This window comes from Melanostigma gelatinosum (assembly GCF_949748355.1).
Source record: "Melanostigma gelatinosum genome assembly, chromosome: 16".
NCBI classification, from domain to species: domain Eukaryota; kingdom Metazoa; phylum Chordata; class Actinopteri; order Perciformes; family Zoarcidae; genus Melanostigma; species Melanostigma gelatinosum.
In genome coordinates, this window is record NC_136649.1 from 2591860 (window position 1) to 2611283 (window position 19424).

At 41.4% G+C, this 19424-nt stretch overlaps 1 protein-coding gene across 2 annotated transcripts in view; it reads right to left on the reverse strand.

Annotated features, from left to right (window-relative positions):
- The window catches only part of gphna (gephyrin a), a 42266-nt gene extending 23342 nt beyond the window's left edge, over window positions 1-18924 (reverse strand). For both annotated transcript variants that reach the window (XM_079287158.1, XM_079287159.1), the window contains exons 1-13: window positions 18808-18924; window positions 15824-15902; window positions 13316-13373; window positions 12790-12882; window positions 11888-11982; window positions 11655-11721; window positions 9495-9812; window positions 7018-7119; window positions 5129-5266; window positions 3288-3330; window positions 2421-2558; window positions 2177-2269; window positions 762-817 (exon numbers count right to left, since the gene is read on the reverse strand). In XM_079287158.1, coding sequence (XP_079143284.1) covers window positions 762-817; window positions 2177-2269; window positions 2421-2558; window positions 3288-3330; window positions 5129-5266; window positions 7018-7119; window positions 9495-9812; window positions 11655-11721; window positions 11888-11982; window positions 12790-12882; window positions 13316-13373; window positions 15824-15902; window positions 18808-18871 — 1344 coding nt within the window. In that variant the 5' untranslated portion in view covers window positions 18872-18924. The remainder of the gene's footprint in view (window positions 1-761; window positions 818-2176; window positions 2270-2420; window positions 2559-3287; window positions 3331-5128; window positions 5267-7017; window positions 7120-9494; window positions 9813-11654; window positions 11722-11887; window positions 11983-12789; window positions 12883-13315; window positions 13374-15823; window positions 15903-18807) is intronic.
- Between the last annotated feature and the right edge of the window lie 500 nt (window positions 18925-19424).

Below are 19424 nucleotides of genomic sequence, written 5' to 3' on the forward strand. Positions count from 1 at the left end.
AGACACTCAGATCTCCGTGGTCAACTCATCAGACACTTACATTTTAGTGCACCTATATGCTGAAATTCACGGTAAACTCATTTTAAACGGCACAGATCGGGAGCGAGTGAAGGACTTTGAAAGTTAGCAGAAACATTAACGTGAGACAACATCCGGTTTCTTCAGACAAACTTCCGGTTTTCAGAATAAGATGCCAACAAAGTATGAATTATATTCACATTAAGTATGAAACATGCTACCTGCATCTCGTGAATCAAATGTTATTGCCCTTTTGTTCATATAGCAGTACTTTTAAAATAAAAGTGCGCAATACACTACTTTTGAATTCATTGTTGAACTTTGCCATAACAATGCGATTAATCGCAAAAAATCCATGCGATTAATCGCGATTAAATATTTTAAGCATTGCCCAGCACTACTTTTAATATAAAAGACTCTCCATTTGTCGAGTCATCGTTGTCATGCTTTGCCACGATTGGCTCAGCTGTTTCACGGCCATTAAACTGGTGATGTGACTGGCTGAGAGTGTGTTTATTAAATCACACAGACACACCCGCTTTCACCATTTCAGTAGCACCCTTATTATCACAGTATATTTATTTCAGCAGTGTTTACTCACCGTGCTTGATGTAGTTGGTGGGATTTGTATGAGCAGAAGTGCTAACAGATGTTAGCAGTGCTGGTACCTATCACTAGCACTAATGGTGCTAGGTTGTATTACTCTGGACTGTAACACTACCAATAGAGTATTAATTGCTGACCTGTTGTCCGGCCTGTGATTCTCCCATGATGAAGCGATCTCCAGGGCCGTCGGCAGCTACGGGTTAAATGACAACCAACTTTAGTCGGTTCATTACGAAAAAAACAAGATAAGATACTTTGTTATTGTGTCAGTGGTACTTGTTTCGGCACAGCACAGTAGGGAAGTCAGCCGACAGTAGAGCAGTGTGGCCGTGTGGAGACAGTGAAGTGGACCAGGAGAGGTGAAGATTACTGTGACAACTACGCTTGTTACTGTACTTTAAGTGCAGTAAAAAACCAACACTATATAAATACACCTGTTCATAAAGCATAAACATGAAGAGAAGAGATATTTCAATCTGCTCCGTCATCCGCCGTCGCTATGTTTACACAATCACAGAGCGCTGGCTCGGCTAACAGCAAGTTGTCAAACAAAAGCTGTCTGTGTGAATGAATACATTCTAATCCTGTTCTCAATTTATTGTTTTCTAAAAAATAAAATAAAAAAAGCAATTATTTATTTATGAAAAAGAACCGATAAGAGTATTGATAAATAAACGCACCCTTATCCTACGCATGGATGTGGAAATATGTACAGTGAAAACACATATGACGCATACCAAGTAACCCAACGGGCAAAAAGTACACTGACTGATGTCCAGTTTAAAGTCAGTTCCCTGGTGAGTGAGACATACATCTGTTGTTGTATTGATGGAATTAGTGCTGTTGAAAGTTTTGAGTTTGCACTAACAGCAAATTAAAATGGTAGCAGATGGGAAAACAGGGAGGCTTGTTCCTAAAATATGATATAATAATTAGTACATAGACAGGACAAAATGTGAAATAAGGACCTAAAAGCTTGTTGGATAAATAAAAGCCTGTATCTCTTTGCATTTAAGGTAAATAAAGGCCACTATCATATGAGAGTTTTCAGTCATTTAAACATAAGAAAATTCTCACAAAATTTAATTATATTTTTCAATTTTCCCTGCATAGCCAATACCTTGATATCAATTGGGATACAATTTAGGTGCAAACAAGTCCAGTTCATGTTCAGTCCAGAGCCTGCAGAGCAGTACGGGTCAGTTTACGGGGAACTTGTGGTAAAGGGGGCTGGCGTGGGGAGTTCCATCTTCTGACTGCTGTAGGAAAATGACGTTTTTGAATCAAGTGGTGGTGGCCTGGACAGGATGGGTCAAACGGTGGAACGTGGGATCCATGAAATTAGACCACGACAATAGATGTTTTAATATTTAAGTGGCAGCAAAGAGGACAGCTTACATACAGTCTAATTCACTCAATGCCAAGAAGTGAAAGCATGTAAATGTGTGGATGAATGCAGATGCCAGCCAGGTCAAATTGAATGGCGTTTTACAACCGTGTCCCCTGACGTAGTGTTTATCGGACGTTGTGTGGTCGGCATCAGGGGTCTCACCTCGTACAGCGTAGCCGTCTTTAACGGAAGCAGGGAATGGAGGAAGGTTGTCTTTGGCATAGATGTCCTGAGCGAGCACTCGACCCAAACCGTCTGCAGAGATGAGCCGAGCCATGTCGGTTTTAGTGCACACTTTATTATTACCAACAACAAACATGACAATGCAATAATATCTACATGTCTGTGCATAAAACTGAACACAGCGCACTTACTTACAGTATACACACACACTCTGAGGACTCACCTCTGTAGTTAATGACTTCAATTCCCAGAATAGGTGTCATCTCTAGAACAGTGATGAAGGCTTTGTCCATTGACGTCAACGGGAACGGAGACATGCGATGACGACGTGCCACCTTGCTGATGTCGACCGCACTGTGGCCTACACACACACACGCGCACACACGCGCACACACACGCACACACACGCACACACACGCACACACATGTGAATAGACGTGAGTGAGCGGAGAATATGTCACTATAAACCAGTGGTTCTCAAACTGTGGGGCGCGGTGGTATTACAGGTGGGGCGCAAGGGGAAATGCAGAATTTTTGTATTTCAAAAATAATTTTTTTTTAAGTAATTAACAAATACATGGCGAAATGCCTGTACTTTCGTGTGAATGTTTACGTTACCCCGCTACGGCCATGATCCTTGGCGACTCACATGTGTGGCTTAGTGTTCCAAATGAAGAGACATTTGGCGGGCGGGAACAGAAAAGCAACCTCAAGCGATGCATCCGAGACGAACAGCAAGCAGCCAAGAAGAACATATGATGACGCCTCTCTTGCTCTGGGTTTCACAGTGAACGTGGTAGGAGATGAGAGACCAGTCTGTGTTTTATGTCAACAAAATGTTGTTTCAATAAAAATTCAACATAGACCATTTTGTTACAATTTTGTTGGGGCGGTGGGGCATGACCATTTTTCTTCCTCCAAAGTGGGGCGTGACAGAAAAAGTTTGAGAACCACTGCTATGAACAACACCACAAAGTTTAAACATAACATTTAAACACAGAGATATAAGTTACTGTTGCAAGGCTGGCATGTTAATGAGGCGGGCGCACGCACGCACACACACACACACACACACACACGCTGAACTTACTGGCTCTCAGAATGTTCTCATTACTGCCACATCGTGACTGAACCTGCAGAGAGACAGGACAGTTATTCTATATTTGGTCATTGTTTGATGCAAAGATATGGAAGGGATGATTTCAGCGCCTCTCCTCCATAACAGGACAGTATGGCCAAAGGCGTTCATGTTCTATTAATAACATTTAAGACACAGGACATGGATACATAAGTAACATGAATTCCAGCTGAGACGTTCAAGCCAGGTTTGATTGAGGTATCAGTCCAATTCTGTTCCTTAAATCGCACACAGAATATCTGCCGGTGCGTTGTCCACATCTGCTGTGGAAGTTCCTCTCCTAGCTTAGCGTTATCAAGACAGTTTGTAAAACCTGTGATGACATTTTACCTTCAGAATATATCATACTTGTTTACTGCTTTTATTATCATTTTCAACACTCTTTTTCCTGAGTTGTCTCTTTGTCCTGATTTAAATGTTAATAACCGTGGTTGCCATTGAATATAAAGAAAGAAAAAAAGGCAAATTCTTGAATAAAGCCAGAATTCAAATAATAGACATGTCCGGTACTAACAAAAGAAGGCCGGTCAACAATAAAGGACAATTAAAAATCACTGAGGATTGGTGGAAATTCCTGTATACATTTAACTAACTTGGTCAACTCAGCACTAATGCCAACTGAGTCATGTCCTACTCACCACTCTGCTGCTCTCACTTTCCACAGAAATACTGTTTTCATTCGCTAATCAATTCCAATCTCTACTTTTAAGTTTATCTTCAATGAAAGACAAAGCCTCCTGTGCTCATGTTTCAAAATAAAAGCCTACAAAGGAAAAGGAACGATAGTCCACGCACTGAAGGTTGCAATTATTCATATAGGCAAAGTGGTGAGTGAGACGTGAATGTGTTGTACTGATGGAAGTAGTGCTGTTGAAAGTTTTGAGTTTGCATTAAAACCGAATTAAAATAGTGGCAGATGGGACAACAGTTGCTACTAAAATATGATGGAATAATCAGTATTTACATGAAAGGAAAAAACGAAATGAGGCCTTGAAATAAAGGCCTAAAAGCTTGTTGCATAAATTAAAGCCTGAATCTGTTTTTATTTTAGGTAAATAGGGGCCACTATCTATCATATAGTAGTCATTTAAATATGACCTTTAAGAAAACTCTCAAGAGTCTTTGTTCCTCCATTTCCCCCCCATATCCAATCTCTTGATATCAATTGGGACAAATTTTACGTGAATGTGCCAAACAAACAGTCTCATTCACTCCCATTCAACTCCAAACAGCACACGAGGCCCGGAGACTTTTAACCTATGGGTAGTCCATCCCTGGGAGAGAGAGGCCGACAGTCACGGACCACTACCAACTTTTCAGTTTGGTCTCACATAAATATTTGAAAGCCAAAGTAAGACAGAATTAGGGGTCACATTTAGTTTGCTCATCCTCAACACTTATACCATTTGGTAAGGGATCTTAGTGGTTTTAGTGGGACCAAACAACTCTCGAAACGATCTGAAAGAAATCTTGTTTTTTTTAAAGCTAGGAATTAAAATTGGCAACCTTATCTTTACTGGGAGTTTGTCATAATAAGAAAAGAAATGAGCAAAAACTCTAGTCATGGATGAACTGTCCTTTATCGGTTTGTTTTTTATGGGGAACTGTTGAGATAGCATACAAATGTTATTTACATCGGAGTCTTGAAAAGCATATATAAAAAAAACTTAAAATTTCATGCAAATTATTTTTTAATATACATTTCTTTATGGTTGAAAGACTTTCAATTTCAGAGATTCTCATTTCTTAGTGATAATTTGTGTGTGTGTGTGTGTATGAAAGCATACGTGTACCTTGGGTGTCGGGCATGAGGCGGTGGAAAGGCGGGAGGTGGCCTGTGTTGCCCGTGGTGACTCGGAAGGGGTGGAGCTTAAAGAGGCGGAATCTCGAGGAAGCACCTGAACGCCTCGAGAAATGATTGAGTCCGGGATCTACACACACACACACACACACACACACACACACACGCGCTTAATGCTAAGTCAAAGAGTTTGTGTTTGGTTTTAGGGAATGCAAACTACACAAACTAATCTGGTGAAGTTGAATGGTGTCCCATTCAACTTAACGAACTTCCTCCAAAGGTTACGAGAACATAGACACCGAAATCATCCATGTTTCCTTACAGGATCGCTGCTTCAGCACTTTGGAATTTGTTTAGAAGCAACTAGGGACTGTGGACTTCCTTCATCCAACACATCGATGTGTGGCACATTCACATGTGGGGTAAACAAAGTCTGTTTCACCTCAATTTACCGACCAAATCCCTGACCGAAGGATTATCTCCGGATTCCATTTGAACTTACTCTTTCTATCAATGGGTTTTCAACGGACCCAAAATACGATCAAAGCTCTTATTAATATAATGTCACTGTAGCCACCATTATTCAGAACAAAAGAGAGAAATACAAAGACTTTTAAATTTCAGTGGCTTAAATGGTCACTGTGATCAATAACCTATCGGCAAATAGCTTTTTCATTACAAGCTGGAATTCACTGAAACCAAGAGCGGCCTGAAAGGTAAGGGAAGAATCATGCAAAACCACCGTTGAGAAGGAAATAACAACCAGTAATATTAACTTAATTCTAGCTGATTCACACAGGTCTATTTGTTTTAGAGCTACATCGGGTTCCACCACTGGTCAACAGGGAGAAATTGGAAATCAATCTGAGCCATGTATGCTAAAGTGTAGCATATTTAAGTGAAACATGTACCAGGGATAAATGGATGGTTCTATTGTCTCTGTTCTCATCAATGAATTGCCCAGGTGACCACAAAAAAGGACAATATTTGTCCAATTATTCTTAAGATACATAAAAGCTTTTTTACCCAGGTTGTAAAGTACATAGCCATCACACCTACAAACTGCTTTTATGAACGATGGGTAAATGTTAGCCAGTTAAAATAATCAATTATTATCCAGCTACCGAAATATATACAACAGCAGTTGGAAGATTTACTTGTTTTTCTTAAAGGCAACATGAGCAGAGAACCATGATTGGCTATTTTCTTTTACACATAAAGTTTTCAATGACACCCACCTTCATAATACCATGATTGTGAACAAGTCTCACACTTTCTCACACAGCTGAAGGGGAACTTTAGTTAATCAAAAAAAGAAAAGAAAAGCAAAACAGTCTGAGACGTAGAATTTTACATTTTACTAACATGAATAGTTTGATAAATAATAGTATCCCAAACTAATTTTGGATTGGTTCTTTTCTTTGTAAAGCTGCATTAACTTGTTGGCCACCTGTGGGTGGCAGAAACAAGCAGCCACAATATTATTGACATATTTTTCACCTTATAGCGTTGTTATGATATTGTGTGTGCAAACAGTTGTCTCTTTACACATCCAGCAGACATGTTTGTATCCACCGTAATCGAATACATTTTCACTCTCCATTTTCGCTCTTTTTTGGTCTCCATCAACTCCTGAAAGAAATATCTGGCTCTTTAAATGTCGAATGTTCAACTTTCTAGTGTCTAGCTTTGCCCGTCTGCTGTTGCTGGGCAGGTAGTGTACAACAACAATAGTGTATTAAAGCATTTTTTGCCAAATGCTCCAGATACATTTAAAGCAATTCAGAGAAAGGCAGATTCAAATGTGTGAAGAACAGTACCTGAAAGACACGATGAAGTGACCAATGACAGGGCGAGGAGGGGTGTGTAGGAGTGTCTCACCTGCTGGTCATGGGTACAGGAGCAGGTGAAATGAGTGGGTGGGGCAGGCGTGTTGCCGAGCAGGTAGGGACCGCCCTTAGCCATGACCGCAGCATGGCTCGTCTGATGGACACACACACACACACGCACAAACACAGACAGACAGACACATGGCCCCATACAGACAGGTGAATGAGATGAAATGGAGTGCTTCAATCTGGTTAATGAATGACATCACAAAAAGTGGACATTTTCCTGTAACAGCTGCTCCATCGGCATACTTCTCAATATTAACCAAACTTGAGTGCTAAAGGTTCCTACCAGTTATGTTCCACATACAATATAATCAAGTATTTCGAATTGTGAGAGTAGGCCTTCTGTATCTTGATACATTATCTGGATAATGACATCGCCATGGGCCTTTGCATTTACAACTGCAGCCTGTTGCACAAGCTGAAAGTAGGATTGAGTGTCAACATCATAGACTGTTTATAAGAAGTGGACGTAGTCATGGTGACGTCATTGGTTTGTGGACTGATGTTTTGAAGCCTCATGTTCGCCATCTTCGAATAGGGCCGTTGCCATGTTTGGAATACGGAGGAGTGACGTAGAGACACCGTATGTTCTCTGGTGGCAGAGACCTGTCAATCCCAGTAAACCCGCCCTAAAGCATCCCCTGCTTTATGGTCTGTGTGACTCTAAATGGACCATAATGTACTAAAAGAACATCATGCTGTATTGAAGTAGACTTGAAACTAGAGATTGAGACGATAAACTCATGTTTACAATGTTTACTGAGGGAATAAATCAAGAGAGAAGTAGAGTCATTTTCTATAGACTTCTATACAACCAGAGGAGTCGCCCTCTGCTGGTCAGTGGAGATAATGCAGTTTTAAGACACTTCCACATTGGCTTCACTCAGCAGAACCTGAGGTTGCCGCCTGGTCAACACTCACTGCTGAGTTTGTACCTAGTTGTGACAAAATGCACAATCAAAACACTGTAGCAGACAGTAAAAATGCATCCAATGCAACATTTGGGAAATATTGAAGAAAAATAAATATGTTTTATTAAGAAGACTAGGTAAACCGAGTGTATGCCTGGAGCGTCCATGATCAATTTTCTTAATTGTGGCCAGATTATTACAGGGATAGTCAGTGGTGTCTATCATGTGAATTCCTGGATATTAAATGTTCATCATTACTTTTCTGGAGTGGTCCCAGTAATATTTGTTCTTAAAGTGTAGAAAACCACATGACATGGTTCATCTATGTTCGAGTCAAACCACAGTTTGATCACCAAAATCTAGTCAGTTCATCCTTGAGTCCAGGTGGACACCTGTGCCAAATTTAAAGAAATTCCGTCTGGGCATTCCTGAGATATTGTGTTCATGACAATGCACCGGATGGACGGACGGACAACCCGAAAACATAATGCCTTTGGCCACAGCTATCGCAATGACAAAGCCAAGCACGCACACTTATTACTATCAAAAAAAGACAGATGTAATCATTACCAAAATTCCCAACATGTTTTTATTTAATGAAATATTCTGCTTTAATCCACATTTGTTGGCGTTAAGGCATTTTCACTGCGTTCTAAAACTGGTCGCCCTACCCCACACACACAGAGAGGCTCGCACCTGTATTAACAGACATTCAAAGCTTTATTCATAAACCCAATAGAAGCTTTGAATGTACAAAAAACAAAGACATTCAGTACAGCCATAGTGCCTAAGTCTGAGTCACACTGTTTGTTTCGCATTTAGGGAGCCAGGGCTGTGTATGAATACAACAGTGAGGAGATATTCACTGATTTTGACAAGAAGTGCATTGGATTATAATCACAGACTCCACCTTTAAATAGGCCTATGTCTTATTGTCAGTCAAACTTAAAAACAAAATTACAACAAAATTACGGCTAATAAAAGATTCTGACAACATTTTTACTGCTGGACCCTTGCGTTGCACATCGTTGTGGCCTCACATTTGCCACGGGAGGGGTCAGCTGTTACTTTTTTTAACATGCGTTATGTGACTTTGATTTCAAATTGTTTTGAAGAACGTGGTCACACGTGTTCTACTCTATCCAGACAAGATATTCAGATAGAGATTTAAAAAACAGCTTTAAATGTGGTCTCACTGACTCTGTTTGAAGTTGGATTACTTTCCATTCAATTTCCCAAGGAGTGGTATAAAATATACTGAAGCGCTCTTTCTTCAAACAGAAACTTTCCTTAGCTTGATCGAGACAATAATTTCTTTGTATCATAGTGGGGAAAAAAAGATGTTTCAGTTTTCTGAAATGCCCTGCTGCTTATTTCCTACAATACTAATAAGTGATATTTTTGTAGTCTTCCAGCAGCCAATAGCATTTGAGCAGCGGTTGTCTGTATTACAGTACCCTGCTGCTGCAATGACCCAATTTCCCCACAGGGATCATTAAAGTTTCCTCTATCAAGTCTCCAGCAGGAGCAGCGTCAACAGCGTCTAGTTTACCTTGGCAGCGATGGCAGCTGCGGTGATGTGGGAGGAGCCATGCTGGTGATGGTGGTGGTGGTGGTGGTTGTGCACATGCGGACCCCGCCTCCTGTCCTCCTCCTCCTCGTCGTCGTCCTCGTCCTCTTCATCCTCGCACTGGGTGCCGCGCTCCATGGTGTGCATGTTGATGTGCGCGTCGATGTGCATGTTGGCCAGCAGAGGGGATGGGGAGGGCAGCTGCTCCAGGGCGGCGTGAGTGGACTTCACCCTGACAGTGGCCTCGCGCAGCAGGTCAATGGCGTGGGGCAGAGCGGGCAGGATGAACTGAAAGCACTCCTGGAGAAAACAACACGACGAGCAAGTTAAACTCCACTTTCAAACACTGGATTGATTGTAGTAGCTCCGCACTTTCTTACTTAAAACGTTACTGTGTTTATTGATATATTGGTAACATTTGATGCCGGACGGTTTTTAGAGCTTTTCCACTGAAAACAGCAGCCAGCTTTCAACAAAAAAGTACAGTTAATGTTGCAAATACCCTCTCAAATGGCGCTATCCACGATATTTTGTCAGGAAAGGGCTACTGTATAGCGATGATGACATATCAATATTCAATTACTCTTTTTTTATTCTAATAACTTTTGGGTCACGAAAATTGGGGTATTACAGTTTCTACAAATAAATAGAACAGGAGAACAACAGACATTGAACTTTTGCCGTGGTCATTTCACAAAGTCAAAAGAAAATGTTGGTTGTTGTTAGTTGTTGACAATGCGAGTGTTGCTGCACCGCGAAGCCGGAAGCGGAGGTAGTTACTAGGGGTGGGGGAAAAACTCGATACAGCATAGTATCGCAATATTTTGCGTGGCGATATTATATCGATACATGGACGCCAAGTATCGATTTTTTATTTTATAAACTATAAAGAAAAAAAACATTTTTCTTTTTTTTTGGAAAAATCAAATCAATTGCTTTTTCAGTCCACTAGATGGTGCTGAGTTGTTTTCTGGTGAGGTCAGCAAAGGTCCCGGGTCAGCGTGATTGGTAGGAAGTTGGTCAAAACAAAGAGAGACATCTGGCCTCACAACGGGGTTAAATCTGCCAACAGCAGCCGGCTCATGGGGAGAGTGCAGCGCATCACTGTCTCTGCCCTCGACGTCCACGCATCACAAGTTATACTGAGTTATATAACTCTAATATCCTACTTATATAAGTTATAGTTCATATGCTGAGTCCACACGTTTGCATTCAGTTCAGTTGGACTATGTAGTCATACAAACAGTTCAGTTTGTCAGGTTCATGCAACATTTATGACATTGTTGGTCAGTCTGTCTGCTTGACAATCATATTCTGCTGCAATAAAAATGATTGAAGTGAGATGAACAGACTGAAAACTTGATCTTATCAGATAAAACATGTTGACACAGTTTTCCTTTGGGGACATCATTTGAAGTTGAAAAAAGTAATAAATCGCAATATATGTTATCGCAATACTCAGAATAACACAGTATCGTGAAAGTATCGTGATATATCGAAGTATCGTGATAATATTGTATCGTGACCCAAGTATCGCGATAATATCGTATCACGAGATCTCTGGCGATTCCCACCCCAAGTAGTTACAGAGCCCAATCAATGGCTGTAAAAGCCAATTCACACTTTCTTTATTACTTACGTATTGATAGAGAGAACTGCCTGCATGGCGGGACTACACACACACTCATACACACACGCACACACACAGATGCCAATGCTTGAGTGAGTCTGACTTGCTGCAAGTCGGTTTGTGTGGAAGTTAGCCCGCTATGAAATGGCTGTCGCTCTGACCACCCTGCAACGTTGATATAAATGGGAATGTCCATTCTACTTCTATTCTATGTCTATGTTTTGCCCCAAGTCCCAAGTAAATCTCAAGTCAAGTCCTAAACTTAGAGTTTGAAGTCTTTCACTAGTCGGTATGCGTTCTTTACCAATGTCATTTTCACATGACATACATTTGACAAATTGCATTATATTTCAAAGTTAATGTAATCGTAAAAATAGAACAATTGTTTTATGCACCTGTTTCAAGTCTAGTCAAAACGCATCATCATCGGCTACAGATTCTCATAATAGCTAGCAGGCATTACATGAGATGTATAGGGTTCTAGCAGAGTTCAGATAAGGACAGAATCCCACCTGAGAGCCCTTCTTGCTCCCTGGCAGGTTGATGATCAGGGTCTTACCACGGATACCACACACTGGCCTGGAGAGACAATGCAAGTAGGAAGCAGATTAGAGCAGGAGAGGATATCGCGCACACTAATCTGGTTAGAATTGAACAGATTAGCAGATTTAGCGCCGCACATCCCGGTGCAGACAGCATGTCTTAACTGACTGACGGTGAACAGCAGTGGTGAAAAAGTCTTCACCTGGAAAGCATGCCTAGCGGTGTAACGTTGAGTGATCCCATCAGCATGGCGAGAGCCATACCTGGAGCCTCTCGCTCTATCACGTCTCTGGTGGCCTGCAACACAAAACACCCGGTCTCTAGTTCAGACATCAAAATCACTGGTTTGGTCAGAAGACAAAATACATTTTTGAAGCAGTTTGTTCAGTGAATTTTCAGACAGGGCTAGTTTAGTCTCTCATTGTCCTGATTTTAATCAGAGGGCCGTGGTTACGCTCGTCTCTTTAGTGCTTTTGTCATCCCATCGTTCCAGGACGCATCAACTGTCAAGTCTGTACGCTACGAGATCAGACCTCACTCACGTTGGGTTCCGATCAGCTGGACCACATGCCGAGGTGGCCTGGCCCGCATTGAGTTGGGATCTGAACGTGGTGTGGACAGCATGTGGACACAATCGGGACAATTCATCAAACATAGGTCACCATCATCTCCAGATCAGAACCAGTGCTGGTTTTTCCTGATTTTGCTGCTTCAAAATAACGGTGGGCTTTTATTGTGAATAATTTATGGGAAAGTGGGTTTAGCACTGAGAGCTTCGCTAGCGGCTATTTTTCAATTCATAAACAAACCTCTACCAATACTGCAGGGAGGACGAGTGATCAGCAAAAATAGCGGGGGACCTTTATTGTGAAGAATTTATTGGACATGACATATTTATCCAGCATTTTACAGCCGCTCCTTTGACCACGGAATTTTTCCAGTCACTATCTGATCAGGCTGGTCGCATTGAAGTGTCAAGAGTGGACACACATAGGCAGACATCCGACCCGACAATACAAGTCTAACCACGGCCATGTTTACAGTTTTATTTTATTATTATTTTCACTTTGAAGTGTTGCAGTCGGTGGCTCTGTGCGTTTCTACCTCAGGTGTAACATCTCGTGGCGCAAATCCGGTTCCTCCGGTAGTGAGAATGAGATTCAGCTGCTGTTCATCGCACCACTCCAGAAGAGATTCCTGTGCACATGTAAACACACACTGTTCACAACTACACCATGCATCCTCTTGACCTGGAATGCTATGCGGACAGCTGCAGTGGATAAAGACACTTTCATTCAGGATCATATCCTCACTGCATTCAGTGGCTAGAACAGCATTGAAGTGAGGGATCACGGGTGGCTAAATGTTGGATGATAGATGGGTGGTCACTGCAACTGCTAATAAGACTTTGAGTCAAAAGGAAAAAGATTCAGGGAGTATGTGATGAGGAATGTGCCACGGTTTTCATTCGGTGTTGTATCTCGAGTGCATCTTCTTCTATGACAGATTCAAACTTTTTTGAGTGCTAGTGGGAAAGTGTGCAAAGTCCAGTCTTCACCTCACATTGCTTTGTGTCTCGTAAAACTGGGAGTGATGGGATTGCTAGTGAGCTCGAAGCGATGACACGTACCTTGATTTCATCAATCTCATCTGGAACTATCTTGTAGGCCGCTATGACTCCTCCTAGCCTGCAGGAGGGGACAAAGACGGAGTGAGGGTAACGTCCGTGCACGTGAATGTGTGCACTTTATGCGTGTGCAGACCACAGACTACGGGGTCAGATCAGTCTTAGTATTAATGGATGCACACAAAGGGATTCACAAATGTATTTTTTGATGTACATTTAAATTACTCTCTCCACAGAAATAGATTTCATTGCAGAAAAAAAGTTATCAGTCATATCATACAAAAAAATAGGGTTCACAAATGTGTTTCTGATGCATTGATATCTTAAATAAATGTAATAGAAAACATATGTTTTGAAATGTATTTGCAATTTTCATCCAAAACATGTGGATGTTGTTACATTCATATACAGATTGTTGTACCTGCATTTATAAACTCCTCGTCTTGTGTGACCTTTACTGCATTTGTGTGTGGGTTTCATTTTTGAGACTCCCCTGCCTCGGCTCCATTAACAAATGCCATTTTTTCAACGAGATTTGAAAGTATGATTTCATGTGATCACACAAAGCGTTACACTGTACAGTCTTCGACTACGAACAGGAGGATTGACATCAAACTGACTACATGCAGCTGCCAGGAGGTCAAAGGTCAACCTCGACATGGTGTCTGGTGGTGGCGCTCCATGGCTGGATTACGTCCTGTATCTTTTCCTAACCACTTTATCTTGACCTCAAGATAAGAGAGGAAGCACTGATGCACCTTTCCTCAGCATTTAATGAATCCGGCCAGCTCTCATCATGGCTGCCGCTTACATACTTCCTGGTCATTTCACTCGGTTAGGACACTTCCTCAAAAAAGACCAGTCGATCGCATCCCACGTGTAAGTTTAAGTGGAATAACTGTCTTGGCGAAAATGATTAAATATGTTTGAGTCATGAATGCTTGCTATATTAGTGATGTAGCATTTAACACGAACACAAGCTAGTTACCTAGTTACCCATTTACTTACTGTGGTTTGCTAGCAACTTACTTTATTGCAAATATTTAAACAGGTAAGCTATTTGCAAGTGAGTTAACTAAGGTTATGTTGTCTAAAATTACTCGGATCATATTATGGCTAGCTAGCTAGCTAGCTAATAATCCTAGGTTGTCTATTAGTGATATATAGCTAACTTGTTAGCAAACACTAGTGTTGAATGCCACTACCTCAGGGGTCGGCAACCTTTACTATCCAGAGAGCCATTTTGCCCTATTTTCCACCAAATAAAGCTACTTGATATCACAGCTTATAAAGTGTTAGTTATATTATATATACAAAAACTATAGTTTGCTGTATTTATGAAATTATAGAACAAGAATAAAGAATTCTTGACATTGTATTGCTATTTTGTGACTTTGAGCTTCACACAGGACTGCAGGCTGTCATCTGTGAGGCGGGAGCGATATTTAGATTTTATGTAGTTCATGCTTGACAAAAACCTACTCGCATAAGTACTTGATCCAAAGATGGACAGGACTCCAAATGCATACTTCTTCATGTTCATGCAAGTGTCGGGAATGGCATTCCATGTTTCAAACACAAGTTTGTCGGGTTTGGGGAGGTTTTCAATATCGCTCCATTTGTGCTCTCTAGCGAGGACGGCCTTCTGACGGGCGACATCTTCAATATCAGCATCGTTAGCAGTGACAGTAAATTGATACAGCCACGCAGAATTAAACTCTATTTTCCTCCGTGACTTTTCTTTTTTTGGATTGATCCATTGATAGTTTACCGAGGGCGGGGGTCTGCAAATCATGATTAGCCACCTGCAGGGAAAGGCTCTTGACAGCAACGTAATAGGATGTGACGCACATACAGTAGGATGCTGACAAAATAGTAAGATCTTTTTTAATTTCATCACACAGTATCACGTCAAACTCCAAGATAAGAGGTGTTCCCTTTGAAAGATTGTCCACTGTGCAAAACATTTAATAAAAATTATTTCCATGTTATTTTTTTGTCAAGGGTGCCGCAACCGAGGGGCTGAAGAGCCGCGGGTTGGGGAACCCCTGCATTGAAACGGAGGGAGACGTCCGATTGGCTACGGATACTTCCCTGTGGAAAAAATGGCATTTGCGAATGGAGCCGAGGCTGGGTAGTGTAAAGAAAAACCAGACCCACAGACGCATGCGGTGAAGCTCACTCATAACAAGCAGGTTATAACTGTGGGTTCAACTGTCTGTATATTAACAGAACAACATCTAAACATGTATTTGATGAAAATTGCAAATCCTTTTAAATACATAAATTTGGGGATTTCTATTACATTTATTCAAATTCAGGTTAATGCGTGTGTGCTTCAGAAATATATTTGTGAATCTTGTTTTTTTTATTTATATGTATATATATTTTTTACTGTACAAAGATAACTTAGGTCACTTTAAAATAAATCAGGAAATATACATCAGTGAATCCTTCAGTGTGCATTCATTAGTATTGAGACTGATTTGACTCCAGACTGTGTGGACTCACAGTGAGGGATCATGGACCAGGTCCTTCAGGTTGACTCCACTCCTGTCCTCAGCCAAGTTCTTGAAACAGCTGTCACTGACTGAAGAAGAGAGAAGTTCAGGTTACACGACAGATAGATGTGATGCAAAATAAAACTGGTCACTGATACGCTGACTGGTGGAACCTCGGTTGATACTAATGAGACATTTCAATGGACATTCATCCATGCACATTTAAATAATCTTATCGCCCAGAATTGTAATTGAGGTTGTTTGCAGCTCAGTGTCTCATTCATATTTCACAGGCCTCAAATGCAATGTTGTCAGTTTTCCGAGGGAAACTGGAGAGTACCACATTCAAAATGAAAACGGCATTTAAACAATATAGTTACACAGATATACAGGATAGTAGTCCTTTATGGTCTCTGAACATTGGACTATATATATTTTTTTATTATACCTATTATGAATTGTTAAAGTAAAAACCTAAGATTGTCCAAAATCCACTTCAAAGAAAGTGTGTAGACTAACACGGTGAATTATAAAGTCTACCCAGTTACAATGCAAGCAGTCAAACTTCAGACTTTGTTATGGACTGGTTCTGGCGGTTTCTCCCCATTTCCAGTCTTTATGTTAAGCTACGCTAACCAGCTGCTGGCTGAAGCGTTGAATTTAACAGACAGATATGAGAGTGGCATCAGTTCTCTCATCCAACCCATTGCAGGAAAGGGAATGGTACGTTCCGAAACTTTCTAACTATTTCTGTTTTTTTTCCTATTTTGCTGAACATAAACCCAAGCTGTTGAAAAGCTATTACACTTTATTACATTTGAAGACTTTTAACGCATTTCCATGACAGTCCCTCTGACACAGAAATGTAGCTTGTTGTGAAACCTTGGTACCCTTGGTTCAAGGGCAAAACTACAGTATTTCGAGAGCATCCAGGCTATTAACTCTGGTATTCAGGTGAAAGGGAGTGTGTTGTCAAGAGTGACCAGGTGAAACTACTACGGCTAAAGTATAGTTTGAAATGTTTATTGCAGTACCACAGAATGTTACTCTAAATATTCTCCAAGAATGGAGGATAGTTGATTTCCAAAGGACATTAAAAAGGTAAGATTGACTCTGGATGAACAGCAACCTGAACACAAACATGCATTCTGTATTGACACATTGTTAAAAGTACAGTCAACGTGATCACTGGGCAGTGAGCGTGACTAGTGGAGTTCAGATAAACCTTGACGACTTTTCCAATTTCTCTTGACTTTAACCCCTTATAGTCATGTTTAACACCATGGGAAGAAGAAAAAAACATTTGCATCCCCATCTTACCAATGAATTGTTCTGAAATAAACAGAAACTGCATCAATGTACAGTTGTGATCGATTTGTCTGTGGATTCAACAATGAGCCTCCCCGACTTCCACCATACAGTATATGATATTATTAGTACTCTGACTTAATTAATCTGTGGTTTATTGTATTGTACTAACTCCATTGATGAACCTATATAGTGGATTCACTAATTGTTGGTTTGGGTCTTTCGAAGCATAGTTCCCTATTGGACAATTCCCTCTTTGGTAAAGCCATGGCCTAGTGTATTGGAAGTATTTCCAATAGTATCTTAGCTACATTTAGCACACCACAAACAGTGTGCTCTTTCTGCCCAGTAAACACAAGAAGCTAAATTACATTTCTTTGGTTTCCCTTATGCTGACTTAACAATCAAAGACTCTGGCTAGTAGAAGCCACTGTTATGTGTTCATGGTCAACATTATTTCATATATTCCAACACATTATGCTCCACATATGTGACCTTAAACATGCCTTGCATCACATTTTACCAACCGCATATTTGACCCTAAACATGACCTAAACTCCTCAGTTAAAACAGTGTCGTGTAAAAACCAGATCATCATCACCCCCCCCCCCCCCCCCCCCCCCACGCACACATGGGCTAGGAACGTGTGTTAACATGTGACAGGAGGTTGTAGTTGTCGACTGTATGGACAGCAGGGGTTAGCTGCCGTTAGCAGAGATGCTCCCTCATCAAAACCACAGACTTCCCAGCCAGCTGCTGGGGCGCATCCTCTTAGCATTATTCTCACGTCTCCCCCCGCCTTGGCGAGGAGGCAGCGGGGCTACTGGTGACTGTCACACGGCTGTATACTGGTCCCAGTCCTCCTCTGCACGACTCAAGACCAACATCAGATGAGCTAATTAGGGAATTAATTCGGGGGGGATCGCTTTGGCAGTCGGCCTTGCCTGCTGATAATCTTTTAATAGCTACCAAACGCACGATTTATGATTCATAAATGTACATTTTTAAGTACGATACAAAAGCTGACTTTAAGTCCGAATTAAACGGCCGTCAAAGGAACCATACAATAAATATTAATGAATAGCGGTTAACACATCAGATCTGTAAAGGGACATGAATAATGCAGCCGATAGCCTCGGTATCGCTATTACTAGAAGAAAAATATAACGTTCTCTTGCGTCAAGGTGGCAACATACAGCCACAGCCAGAACGGAAGAATGGTGTTTTTTTCTTCCACAATAAAAGCGCCAATCTTAGTTAAAAACTCATTGCAGCACTAGCTCGCCAAAGGAATAGCCCCTCTAATTTTGAAAGTCCTGGCAGTCGTCCTTTTTCCTACTGTCTCACTTGACGCCGATTAAAATATATCACTACAATGTCGTGCAGCTATCATAACCATAGCTATAATGACATCCAGTCTGCCTACGTACACATAACATTTTACCACATAAATGCAAATGTCGTCGTTACAAGGCAAACTCCACATCTGCCCGACCTGTCAAATAGGGAAGGCAGCTAACGTTCGAGCAATGACAGCCAACGAAACCGGTAGCTTAGCATACTGGATAACGACAGCTAGGTCGGCAGCTGAGACAGCTCGTATCGTGACACCGACGTGCACAGGCAACCGAAGGCAAAACACGACGGAGAAGCGTCTTGTCGCATTTGACCAAACAGGCTCCTTACCCGTCAGAATCCCCACTCGGGTCTGATGGTCGTGGTTGGTGAGCACCATCCCGTCCGCCGCCATGTTTACAACCTCTGTCTGCACTGTGCCGGCACATAGGGGAGAGCGGGGTAAGAATTACCTTGCACGGCAGCTGATTCTCGCGATGTCACGGCAAGATCACGCGAGAATCGTGGGATCACATATATACACACGCGAAAATCCATCTAGTCAGGATTCAAGTAACGCGTTTGTGTCCGGTAAGCCAGAGAGGACGGACCAAATAAGCATCCTGTGAGGAGCTAATGGCAGCTAAGGACGTTGCTTATGTGTGTGCGAGACCACTGTTTGTTTTATACAACAATGGCGGCTCCTAAAGAGGTTCACGTAAGTGCTGCAATATCATCAGCTCTATCAGAACAGGTGAGCACTTTTTCATTGAGAGAATAGCAAAAAACGGAACTTCGGTGCCTTATATTTGGCAGTGGCGGCTGGTCAATAGAGGACAATGGGGGACACCTTGAGCCACACAAAAAAAAAAAATTATAATAACAATAAATTATACAAATTGTCAATATTTGTGTTTTTGAACTGTGGAATGTAACCAGTAATATGTGTAAAATGTGATATCTGCGCA